This window comes from Carex rostrata, chromosome 16, assembly GCF_964058835.1.
Source record: "Carex rostrata chromosome 16, lpCarRost1.2, whole genome shotgun sequence".
Taxonomy (NCBI): Eukaryota; Viridiplantae; Streptophyta; class Magnoliopsida; order Poales; family Cyperaceae; genus Carex; species Carex rostrata.
In genome coordinates, this window is record NC_135933.1 from 425820 (window position 1) to 438670 (window position 12851).

Genomic DNA, 12851 nt, shown 5'->3' on the forward strand with positions numbered 1-12851 from the left:
CATTATAAAAAGTTGGTATTAAAAATTTGAGCACACAGTGACAGAGGTAGCGCCGTGCTTTTTAGTTTTTTACTCGCTACTAGGTACTTTTTTATCCTTAAAATTTTTTGTTTACACGAAATAAGAACTTGAACAGGGAAAGAGGGAGGAGACCACCGGAAAGCAAAATTATGGAGAGGTACGCTTTTACCAGTAGATTTGTATTCATCTTTCTTTTATTTTTGTTATCCTACAGAATCCAGATCCATCTACTCGAGATAATTGCTATACAAATACGTTTTTCAATTAGATTGTATGTTTTTATGATTCTTAATGCTTATGTTTAAACCTCGTTATACTCTTCTATAGTGAGATAATTGGAATTAAGCATGTACGTCTGTTAAAAGATAATCAAAACAAAAAACCATATACCAAAAATAGCCTTGAAATATCTTCTTTTCTACCAAAGGAGTGTACTGTTTCTCCTAACTCCCAAGTTTAAATCAACTAGCGGTAACTTTTCCTTTTGAACTTCAATAACAAGTAGAAGTTTCTCTGACTGAGATAATATGCACAGGGATCTGTTAAAAATAGCCCCACTTGGAGCAGTATTGTTTGATATTGATGGAACAATGTGCATTTCCGATCCTTGCCATCACGGCGCTTGGAGTGAAGTACTTCAGAAGGTAGCCTCCCTTTTTCTGTATCATAGTACAACTATTTGCAATTGTTGGAATTAATTATAGCAATCATGAAAAATTGAATAATTTACACAAGCAGCTACTGTTCTGGGTGTACTGAAACCTGTTAGAAGTGAAAATCATTTGTTTTAACAGAGAAAAATCTGATCAACAGGTAGGATTTAATGGTGGTGTACCAATAACAGTCGAATTTAGTATGAAAAACATGACGGGGAAGACGGATGAACAGAATGCTCTGTCACTCTTCCCTGACTGGGATCAAGATCAACTCAGCAAATTAATTCAAGAGAAGAAAGCTTTGTTTGAAAGGTAAATTTAAGCTTTTTAATTTGTTGATGATTAATAATTAGTTGACATCTTAAGCATGAATCAGGCCCTACATTTGATTTACGCAAAAAAATAAATCTGTGTTGGTTCAGAGGTTGCTTGGTACTGGACAGCTTGGTTTTGCTTTAGGAGATGTATTGGTTTATTTTTTCTATTGATTAGCAGTATATCATATATGACTAGTGCTGATTAGTCCAGTATCTCACTTGACATACTTAATCCGGTCCTTAATTGGCAAATAATAGTACTTTTGTCTAATTGAAAACAGATTGGCAAGAAAGCATCTAGAGGAAATAAATGGGCTACACAAGTTTTGCAAGTGGATCGAAGAAAAAGGACTAAAGCATGCTGTGGTGACAAATGCACCCAGATACAATGCTGAACTGATGATCTCCAGCTTGGGCCTTACTGATTTTTTCCCATTAATTGTGACTGGAAAAGAATGCGGGAGAGACAAGCCTTTTCCTGACCCGTATTTGAAAGCTCTTAGAGAACTCAATGCATCTCCGGATCACACACTTGTTTTTGAGGTTGGTTTCTTTACTAGGTTTTCCTTTTCCCGTGTTGTTTTTGATTGGGGCATTAATTGTTGCCTCCTCTTTTTCGCATGCTTAAACAAGTCGTCGACACACTGCCCAATTTTCTAATGTTTTTCCCTTTCTTGATACAACATTCGTTGTTCTTTTGTTATAATATGCTTCAGAACTAATATACTGGTATGTTCTCCTAGACTAATTGAGCACTTATGGCAATGACTTTAGTGACAGTCATTGGGCCATGGGACGGAAGGTAGTGTATTGAAAAGTGTGCTAAGCCATCCCTATAAATTGAAAATTTGTAATTTTGTCCATTGAATTTTATAATTTTTATATTCATTAATACTTTTAGCCTCTCTTATAAAATAAAATTAAACTACACTTGATTTTCTAGCCCCCTAATCTCAATTTTCTAGTTCCACCCTGATTGGGCCTTCTAATAATATTGGTTCTTTTAGGATTCGGTGGTCGGAGTCAAGGCAGGAGTGGCTGCTGGAATGCAAGTAATTGGAGTTGCAGCTGACGGCCAAGAGAAGCTTCTTATTGAAGCTGGAGCTACACTTTGGATCAGAGATTATCAGGATGAAAAGCTTTGGTTAGTGCTAGAAAAACTAGATACAAGGAAATGATAACATGCTTAAAAAATTGGGGATTTACTGCTTTTATTTCATGATTTCTTACACGAATTGTGCCATGCGCCCTTAATGTAAGATGCTACTGAAGTAAAAAAGAATAAATTACACTTAATTATCCTTAAGAGTATTACTTTATCTCGTTTTGGTCTTTCAATTTTTATAGTTCCTTGTTGATTCTAAAGTTCTTCAATTTACCCATATAGCCCTATTATTAGCATTTGTTAAAAAGACAAATAGAAATAATGATAAACATGCCGGCAACAAACAGGAATGCCGAATGTCCACCTAATAGACAATGTAGTGAAGAACAAATTTCAATCGTCGGATGGATGATGATGTGGCTGTGACTTGAGCAATGTCCATGTCATCTATATGGCATGTGCATTCCAGATGAACAAACTCGTGGCTGGGGGTAAAAATATTGTTATAAATATAATTATATTGAAGATTTAGATGGCGATATTAGCTTGCACGCTATCATGCATTCACTAATAAGCATAATTCCGATGATGTAACCATCCATGTCACAACTTAGATGCTTATAATGATACTGCAGATAAATTGGTAAATTTGTCAGTACTGAATGATTATTTCCAGATACCAGCTTGAACCAATTAGGTTTTCAATATCAGACTGCCAGTATCCCGGACACTTACAAATTAACAGATTGGCAATGAAGAATAAAGGAAATAAATGGGCTCCACAAGTTTTGCAATTGGATAACATAACATAAAGAGGCCTAAATCGCACCGGTGCTGCTGCAGTGACAAATGCATTTAGATAGAAACTGTGCGGTCCCATTTGGGTTTGGTAATCCTAAGAAGCAGATCCACGTAAGAAATTAAGACACCTGTGTAAATCCATTAGGCTTGTTGGGTCCAGCCATGAACAACCAAAAGAGAGCCTGGCCCAATTAATTAATTTCATAAATTCACAATGTGAATTTCCAGACATTTGGGGGCGTTCTGTTATTTCCCATAGTTAAATTATCTATTTTGAATTTTTGATGGATGAACATGAACTGAGTCGGTATCGGAAGCGATAATTGTCTCAATAAGATGATAAATAAATATTAGCGAATTAGACGGGGGACAGGCCTCATGCGTCATTTAAGACGTGCCATTTTCTGTGAAATAAATAGAAGAGAAAATTTATGGGACCATGTTTAGGGACGCTTAACAGGGACATCCAAATGCCAATCAATAAGCTGTGGTCGCTAAACGACAAGAGGCCAGACAAAGAATAGCGCAAACCTTTCAGTTGGTCCACCTTAGAAATTTGCATACACCTGTTGTACCAGTAACACTGCAGCAGACTAGCCCCTTATTAGATTAGTCGGTACTCAGTAGGCTAGGTCTAAGGAAGGAAATAATTGGTTAGTGTTGCCCATCCGCATGGCCCCAATGTTTTGGCAAGGTCTACCCTTTCTTGCTTTCTCCACGCTCCTCCGCTCCGGCATATCACACCACCGACCCTTGTCCCACCTCCCTCATCATTTCTATCGTTTCTACATCAAATTCTACGATTTCAATCAACAATTTTTCAAAATTATAATAACATTTCAGCTGAGAATGCATTTTCAAGAGCTTCAAAATTATAATAACATTTGAGCATCTCGTTTAAAATATTACAAATCCAAGTACTGAATGCTTCTGAAATCAACCACTAGACAGTGAATTGATTTTGGAATTTGTTGTCTGCCAAAATAAATACAAAACTTGATTTTTTTTAAATTGCGCACAGTGGAGTTGATATCAACCATATCAACGCCTGATTTTGACATTAAGACATGACCAAATTTTCAATTTCAAATTTTATTTTTGAATAGACCGTTTGCGCACCCTGGAGTTGATATCAACCGTTCATCTTGTTCTCCATATTAATGTATTTGGAGACCAAATTTTATATTTTTTGGAAATTTTTTACTATTTTTTTAGATTTATTGAAAATCGTTGTTTTTCAGAAAAATCTAGATCATAAAAACAACGATTTTTCAATAAATCTAATAAAATAGTAAAAAAATTCCGAAAAATATAAATTTTGGTCTCCAAACACATATTAATATAGAGAACAAGATGAACAGTTTGGATCGGTTATTTGGACTTTGAATCTGGTAATTTATAGTCCAATGTACAAAAATGCTTATGCATTGCAATGTATGGTAGCCTCTGTGTGTGTGTGTGTGTGTGTGTGTGTGTGTGTGTGTATAGAGGTGGGCTACGGTGAGTTGCGAAGTAAAACGCGTTTCTACTTCACACCGTATTTTTATTTTGAAATTTCAAACGACCGATCCGAACCATTAGATGTTTAATCCATATTGAAATGTGCTTGGAGACCAAATTTTACATTTTTTGGAATTTGTTTACTATTTATTAAGCATTTTTGAAAATTGTTGTTTTGCTGTGAACAATAAAAAACAGTAAAATTTTCTGGACCATCAGATCAGCGACTTTCAAAATTGCTTAATAAATAGTAAACAAATTCCAAAAAATGTAAAATTTGGTCTCCAAGCACATTTCAATATGGAGAACAAGATGAACGGTTTGGATCGACATTTTGAACTTTAAAATTGCAAAATATGAGTGTGAAGTAAAATAGTCGCTTTACTTCGCAACTCACCGTAGCCCACCTCTCTCTCTCTCTCTCTCTCTATATATATATATATACTCTCTCTCTCTCTCTCTCTATATATATATATATATATATAGAGAGAGAGAGATGGGCTATGGTGCATTGCAATGCATGGAGGGGTTTATGCATTGGACCATAAATCTAAAATTGAAAATTCAAATTACCGATCCAAACCGTTCATCTTGTTCTCCATATTAATATGTGCTTGGAGACCAAATTTTATATTTTTCTGAATTTTTTTACTATTTATTAAGTATTTTACAAAATTGTTGATCCAACGGTGGCTTAACAAAACAGTAAAAATCAGCAGCCACCGTTGGATCAACAATTTTGTAAAATACTTAATAAATAGTAAAAAAATTCAGAAAAATGTAAAATTTGGTCTCCAAGCACATATTAATATGGAGAACAAGATGAACGGTTTGGATCGGCCATTTGGATTTTGAATTTTAGATTTATGGTCCAATGCACAAACCCCTCCATGCATTGCAATGCACCATAGCCCATCTCTCTCTCTCTCTCTCTATATATATATATATAGAGTTAGGCTGGGGTGCTATGGATAGCATAGTGGCCTCTATGCTACAGCTCAATATTCGAGTTTTCAAAATCCAAACGGTCGATCCGAACCGTTCATCTTATTCTCCATATTAATATCTACTTGGAGACCAAATTTTATAATTTTCTGAATTTTTTTACTATTTATTAAGCCACTTTGAAAATCGCTAATCCAACGGTTTAACTGTTTTGTGCAGCCACCGTTGGATCAACAATTTTGTAAAATACTTAATAAATAGTAAAAAAATTCAGAAAAATGTAAAATTTGGTCTCCAAGCAGATATTAATATGGAGAATAAGATGAACGGTTCGGATCGACCATTTGGATTTTGAAAACTCGAATATTGAGCCGTAGCATAGAGGCCACTATGCTATCCATAGCACCCCAGCCTAACTCTATATATATATATATATATAGAGGTTGGCTAAGATCAAAGTGGTAGTTCCTGAGCTTTGGTGCTACCAATTTGTTTTTCAATTTTCAAAGTTCAAAACGTCGATCCGAACCATTCAAGTTGATCTCTATATTAAAATGTGCTTGGAGACCAAATTTTACATTTTTCTGATTTTTTTTACTATTTATTAAGCCACTTTGAAAATTGCTGATCCAATGGTGGCTTTTGATTTTACTGTTTTGTTAAGCTATCGTTGGATCAACAATTTTCAAAGTGGCTTAATAAATAATAAAAAAACTCAGAAAAATATAAAATTTGGTCTCCAAGCACATTTTTATATAGAGATTAACTTGAACAGTTCGGATTGACGTTTTGAATTGAAAATTGAAAAACGAATCGGTAGCACCAAAGCTCAGGAACTACCACTTTGATCTTAGCCAACCTCTATATATATATATATATATATATATATATATAAAGAGAGAGAGAGAGAGATGGGCTACGGTGAGTTGCGAAGTAAAGCGACTATTTTACTTCACGCTCATATTTTGCGATTTTAAGTTCAAAACGTCGATCCGAACCGTTCATCTTATCCTCCATATTGAAATGTGCTTGGAGACCAAATTTTACATTTTTTGGAATTTTCTTACTATTTATTAAGCAATTTTGAAAGTCGTTGATCTGATGGTCCAGAAAATTTTACTGTTTTTTACTGTTCATAGCAAAACAACAATTTTAAAAAATGCTTAATAAATAGTAAAAAAATTACAAAAAATGTAAAATTTGGTCTCCAAGCACATTTCAATATGGATTAAACATCTAATGGTTCGGATCGGTCGTTTGGACTTTCAAAATAAAAATACGGTGTGAAGTAGAAACGCGTTTTACTTCGCAACTCACCGTAACCCATCAATATATATGCTATGCATAGCATAGAGCCCCTCCATGTAACGCCTTGGATTTTGACTTTTCAAAATCCTAACGGTCGATCCGAACCGTTCATCTTGTTCTCCATATTAATATGTGTTTGGGGACCAAATTTTACATTTTTTGGAATTTTTTTACTATTTCTTTAGATTTATTGAAAATTGCTGTTTTTTTATGGTCTAGATTTGCTAAAAACAACAATTTTCAATAAATCTAAAGAAATAGTAAAAAAAATTTCAAAAAATGTAAAATTTGGTCCCCAAACACATATTAATATGGAGAACAAGATGAATGGTTCGGATCGACCGTTATGATTTTGAAAAGTCGAAATCTAAGACGTTGTATGGAGGGGCTCTATGCTATGCATAGCATGCTAGCATATTCCTATATATATATATATATATGAGGAGGGATCGAATTACACCCTTTTTTGGTGATACCGGATTACACTCTATGTTTACAAAATCCAAACAGTCCATCCAAACCGTTCAACATGATTGATATGATAAAATGTGCTTGCAAATCAAATTTTACATTTTTTTGAATTTTTTTACAATATATTAAGATGGGTACAAAAATTCAACGGTCTGAATATAGCGAATTTGTTAAATACTTAATAAATAGTAAAAAAATTCTAAAAAAATGTAAAATTTGATCTGCAAGCACATTTTAACATATCCATTATGTTGAACGGTTTGGATTGACTGTTTGGAATTTGAAAACTTTGAAAATGGAGAGTGTAATTTGGTGTCACCAAATAAGGGTGTAATTGGAGCCCTCCTTTTTATATATATATATATATATATATATATATATATATATATATATATATATATAGAGAGAGAGAGAGAGAGAGAGCGAGAGCGAGAAAGAGAGAGGGGTTGACTAATATCAAAATGTTTACACTACGGCTCCCATGCAACCAAGTCGTTTTCAGATTTTTAAAGTCCAAATGATCGCTCAAAATAGTTAGATGTGATCTCTATATTAAAATGTGGTTGGAGACCAAGTTTTACATTTTTTGGATTTTTTTTACTATTTATTAAGCCACTTTGAAAATCGCTGATCCAATGGTGGCTTCTGATTTTACTGTTTTGTTAAGTCACAGTTGAATTAGCGATTTTCAAAGTGACTTCATAAATAGTAAAAAAATTCTGAAAAATATAAAATTTGGTCTCCAAACACATTTTAATATAAGGATCACATCTAACGGTTTGGATCGATCATTTAGACTTTAAAAATCCAAAAATTACTTGGTTGCACAGGAGCTGTGGTGGAAACGTTTTGATATTAGCCAACTCCCCCCTCTCTCTCTATATATATATAAAAAGAGAGAGGGGGGGGGGGGGGGGGGGGAGGGGGCTACCATGCTTTGCAAATTAAAATTGGTGTTTTAATTTGCGCTCATATGTCTAGTTTCAAAGTTTAAATAGTCAATCCAAACTTCTCAACATGTTCTTCATATTGAAATGTGCTTGGAGACTAAATTTTACATTTTTTTAATTTTTTTGAATTTTTTTGAAGAACTAGACATATTAGTGCAAATTAAAACACTCATTAGCCTATATATATATAATATGCACGAAATGGATTGTCACGTTTTTCAATCATTCAAGAAGAATGAACCCCACCTGTGATTTGTCCCTTCTAGGGGTGGCAAAAAAGCTCGTAGTTCATGGCTCGATCGTGACTTGCACTTGACTCCCTCGCTAATAACTCGCTCGTTAACAGCTCCTCGTTATTGGACTGAGCTGTTAACGAGCTAGCTCTCTACTAGCTCGGTCTAGAATTAACGAGTTCAAGCTGGGGCCTAGCTTGCTCGCCAGCTCATGAGCTAGCTCGGCTAGACATTAATTTGTGAATGTGTGCATTTTATACTGTCTAACTCCGTTCAGCTAGATCCAAAAAGTTTGTAGAATTTATTTTCTTCTTAAAACAAGATCCAACCAGACCCATTGAGCTAGCTCGTCAACTCGCGAGCTAGCTCGGACTGGCTTGTCATGAGTTCAAGTTGAGGTTTTAGCTCGGATGCCCTAAGTCTAGCTCGTTCGGCTGTAGCTCAGTCCATAATTAACAAGCTGAGTTAGGGCCTAGTCCGAGCTCATTGACACGCCTAGTCCCTTCTCCACAGTCCATACAAAAAAGGAAAAAAAAAAGGAAAAAAAGAAGAAGAGATGAACAGAAGAGTTAATCAATGTTAAGAGCTTACATGTATCCTCTGCATCACTGTAATAGATTCCTTTCACTTTACGGGTTGAGATTTACTCTCATTTGTTTTGGGATTCGGACTAGCGCAATTAAAAAGAACGGTTCATATCTAGTAATTGTATAAGATTCTCTATTATGGTACCGGGGAGGATCTGTATTCATATCACAGACCCTGACATGGATCTAAATCTGTTGCAATCCTTCGTGAGTGAATAGTAATTCTAAAATCTCTGTTTTTTCGAATCTAGTCATTAATTTTTTTTGAGAACGAATCTCGAAGCAACTCTTTTAAAAAAAATTATGTACACGCATCTCGAAATATTTTAACGAGTAGATTTAAAATTACATGAATTTCAGAATTAATGTTGACTGACTGACATTGTAACGGATTTGTATCCCTAAATCTAATTCGCCAGCATGCTACCATTCTATTTTTCTCTCCAAAACAAGTAAATGGGAAGCATTTATTTTATTTATTTTTTTAATTTCCAGAAAAGTCCGTGGGGCAAAATAGTAATGTCGAATCAGTTTAGTTACCCTCAGAAATATATATGTTTTAATTTCTGAATCTGAATATATATCATGAAATAATTAAAATTTTGTGGTCGTTAGAGTTTACGGTGCAGCCAGCATGTGTGTTAAGTGTTAACGTTGTGCAGCACTGGATCCAAATCCGTCGGCATTCACTGAATTGAGAATTGAGATGCTACTACTGTACTATAAAAATTAGATAATTGGGCACGCATGATGATTGTATTAAATGGTGGGACTGTGTAATAGTAATAATAAAAGAATCTCATTCTCCTATGAGATTTATCTAACTAAAATTAATGAAAAGAGAATTTAGTACTATATATGCCGCTGGGTTCACACTTGATTTGTCTTGTCCCAACTAAACAAATACGGCTGGTCTCCATGATGTCTCTCAATTAGGGAGATCGAGTTTTGAATAATAAAACATTACATTAGTGGGTTGTTTAATTAATATTCCATAATACAGCACCTGTTTGCAGAGTCACACAGGATCGTTTGATTTCACACATCAACTGATTTGTAGAAAAGAGAGAATTTAAAAATCAGTAGCTGAAAAGGCTGTTTAGAAATACACATTTTGCACACTGCTTAATTTTGTTATAAAAGCTACTCATGTATCCCAGCTACCTTTTAAATTTGTTGGGAATTATTTTTTTGCTCGGACTTAATTTTTTTTCTTTTCCATCTGACCTATTCAATATACATACTCGAACCAGCATTAATGAGTTTGAGTTTAGCATGGCTCGGCACGAGCTAGCTCGGTCGTTAATGAACTATTTAATATACATAGTTTAATAGTTTAATCGGATCCGTTCACTTCAGATTGGAGATATTATGGTCTATGGATGTTATAGTCAATGTTAAGGTAATTGCACTTTGGACTGTGTTTAAGTTGATTGATAATTTTGTATAGAATATGTGTGAATTAATTATAAGCAATTAAGTTAATTTGTATGAATTTGTTTGATTTGGTATGCATGAATTTATTTTGTGAATATGTTTGTATGAATTTACGATTTTGATATATTTGTATGTATGAATTTGGCTGAAAAGTTAATTTATAGTAGTTGATTTGCTTAATTGCAATTGAATTAAGAGTATTCCTCACTAATTAGTCATATAAATATTATTTTGTTTTAACCATAATTGATAAGATGTGTGATGTCTCGTTATCTGACCTATTATTCCGACCAATTTCTGTACCAAAATCTGTGTTTTAAGCCACCAAATCACGTCTTTTACAGTGAATATCTATAGAAAGTGGTACTGCTGCACTTTTATTCTTATTTTGCAGAAAACAAGCGAAATCAGGGAAAATTGTGAAGTTTGAAGGTCTTCACGCGGGCCGCGTCACTCTCGACACAGGTCGCATCATGCCCTGACGCGACCACAGACGCGACGCTCTTCAGCTCCTTGAGAAGCACAGACACGCGGGTCGTGTCACATCTGACGCGGATCGCATCAGCCTATTCCGGAAACAAAACAGAAAAGGAAACAGAGGCTCATTGAAGGAAAGGTCGGCTAGAATTGCTATATTACGGGATTCTTTGCTGAAAACGATTCCATTCTGCATTCCAGAGAGGAGGGATAGATTCCTAGGGTTTGGACTTGACAGCTAGCTTGAAGACGAAGTCGAGAAGCGAAAAGATGAAAGTTTCTTCACGGATCTTCTCTGTTCTTTGGGTTTTGTCATGAACAATCTTTTTATCAATTGTTTTATTTGCTTTTTGATTATGTCTGAGTAGATTTCTTAGTTTCTAGGGTTATGATGTAGTCTGAAGCTCTGTTTTATTATGCATGTTTGAATCTGTATTGAATTTTTGTGTTTATTTGATTTGAGTATTATTTCAATTGCTTGGTTGAAATTGATTGAATGATTCTTGATTGTCTACTGTTAGATGTTTATAGAATCTCTTCTAGTATTTTGGCCTTGATGTTTCTTTCAACCAGACCAAGTATTTGAGGTAGGTCCTCGAGACCAAATAGTAACTGTAAGGTGAACCTTTCTATTTATCATAAGATAATGAATGCCTTTAGTAAACCAAACAAGTAACTTAGGTTGAATACCAATAAACGCGAGTTTAGGGGTTGGAAACCTAAGAAGGTGAAATTGCATTTTCGTTACCAAATTTATTAAGTCAATAAATGAGAGTTGAGGTTTAGGAATATTAGGTATGGTCAGTAGAGCCTTACACAAGGAACCGACACAGAAACATAGCATGTTGTATTCACTCAAGGGCCACGCGGGCCGCGTCACACGGTTCGCTTCTGAAAAGAAGCGGGTCGCGTGAATGGTGCTGAGAGGCAGAGTGGAAGATGAAATCTGAAACCCTAGAAACGCCTTTTATATCTAATTAAAAAACCAAACTTTATTTTTGTTATTTAATTATTGAATTTAGGAACTTAAACAAACAAACCAACCATTTGCAGAACTTCTAGTACCAAATTAATTTGAGTAATTATCTAGTTAAGAATTGAACCGTCCTGTGGATCGATACCCTGAATATACTGCTCGATAGGATTGTACATTTGCAATCCGATTCGAAAGGTGTAAACAAGGTTAAAAAGTATAGCTTGCTGTACTGAAACTTTGTGCATATTTTTGTGCGAACAATGTGTTATGAATATTTAAGATATAAATAAAGGAAATATACAAATTTATAAATCTGCCAAGCTAGTAACGAGTTAGCTCGGCTCGCTCGGACAACCCACGAGTCGGTTTTGAGCAATAGTTTTAACTCGGGACCTAAATTCAAACTCGCTCGCTCAGCTTGATACCCCTACAAACTGAGTACGAGTGTGACCTAGCTCACTCTTTAACAACTCGTTGCCACCCCTAGTCACATTGTCACAATGGAACTTTTTTTTGAAAAGGTCCCTTCTTGCCACTCGCTGTATAATCAAAAGAAGGGACAAAGTCAAGAAAGGAAAAGATTCACTGGAATAATATCCTTTTTTTATTTTTTAAAAGAGGCATATTTGTCCATTTGCATTAGCAAAAGCAGTCTCATAATTACACGATTACCAACAGCAAAAGAAAACAACATATCCACCCGTATCAACTATAAAAATGACCTCTATATCCTTACCCCATCTTCCTAAAGTAAACCATAGAAAAATACATACTAGCAGCCTTCCAAATCAAAGTTCATATCAGCAGCATAACAAGTGGCTAGGATATTACTTATTACAAGGCAAAACATGACACAAATAAAAGCTAGAGAAAAACATAATAGCAACTAAGCATTCTCATCAGTATGAATGTCCCCATCCAGCACCACAATCTCAGGAGCTTCAGCCCATTCGCGCAACGGAATGTCGTCAGTCTCAGCGGGAGTCCAAATCATCATCTCTTGCACAACTTCTTCCTTGATGTTTCCTGCCCAATAGTGAAGTAAGGACAAAATGAGGAATATCATA

General features: G+C 34.9%; 1 protein-coding gene across 1 annotated transcript; it reads left to right on the forward strand.

The window, feature by feature from the left end:
* LOC144567304 (haloacid dehalogenase-like hydrolase domain-containing protein Sgpp) lies at nucleotides 1-2299 on the forward strand. The gene is made up of 5 exons (XM_078317405.1): nucleotides 1-178; nucleotides 557-665; nucleotides 835-989; nucleotides 1276-1537; nucleotides 2002-2299. Exons 1-5 carry the CDS (start codon nucleotides 171-173, stop codon nucleotides 2170-2172), a joined length of 705 nt encoding a protein of 234 aa, XP_078173531.1. The 5' UTR covers nucleotides 1-170; the 3' UTR covers nucleotides 2173-2299.
* Nucleotides 2300-12851: the final 10552 nt, after the last annotated feature.

What these genes read in the sequence shown, in the direction of transcription:
- LOC144567304 (XM_078317405.1), top strand. An exon ending in GGAGTGAAGTACTTCAGAAG is followed by an intron (nt 666 to 834) that starts GTAGCCTCCCTT and finishes TCTGATCAACAG; the next exon opens with GTAGGATTTAATGGTGGTGT. An exon ending in AAGAAAGCTTTGTTTGAAAG is followed by an intron (nt 990 to 1,275) that starts GTAAATTTAAGC and finishes AATTGAAAACAG; the next exon opens with ATTGGCAAGAAAGCATCTAG.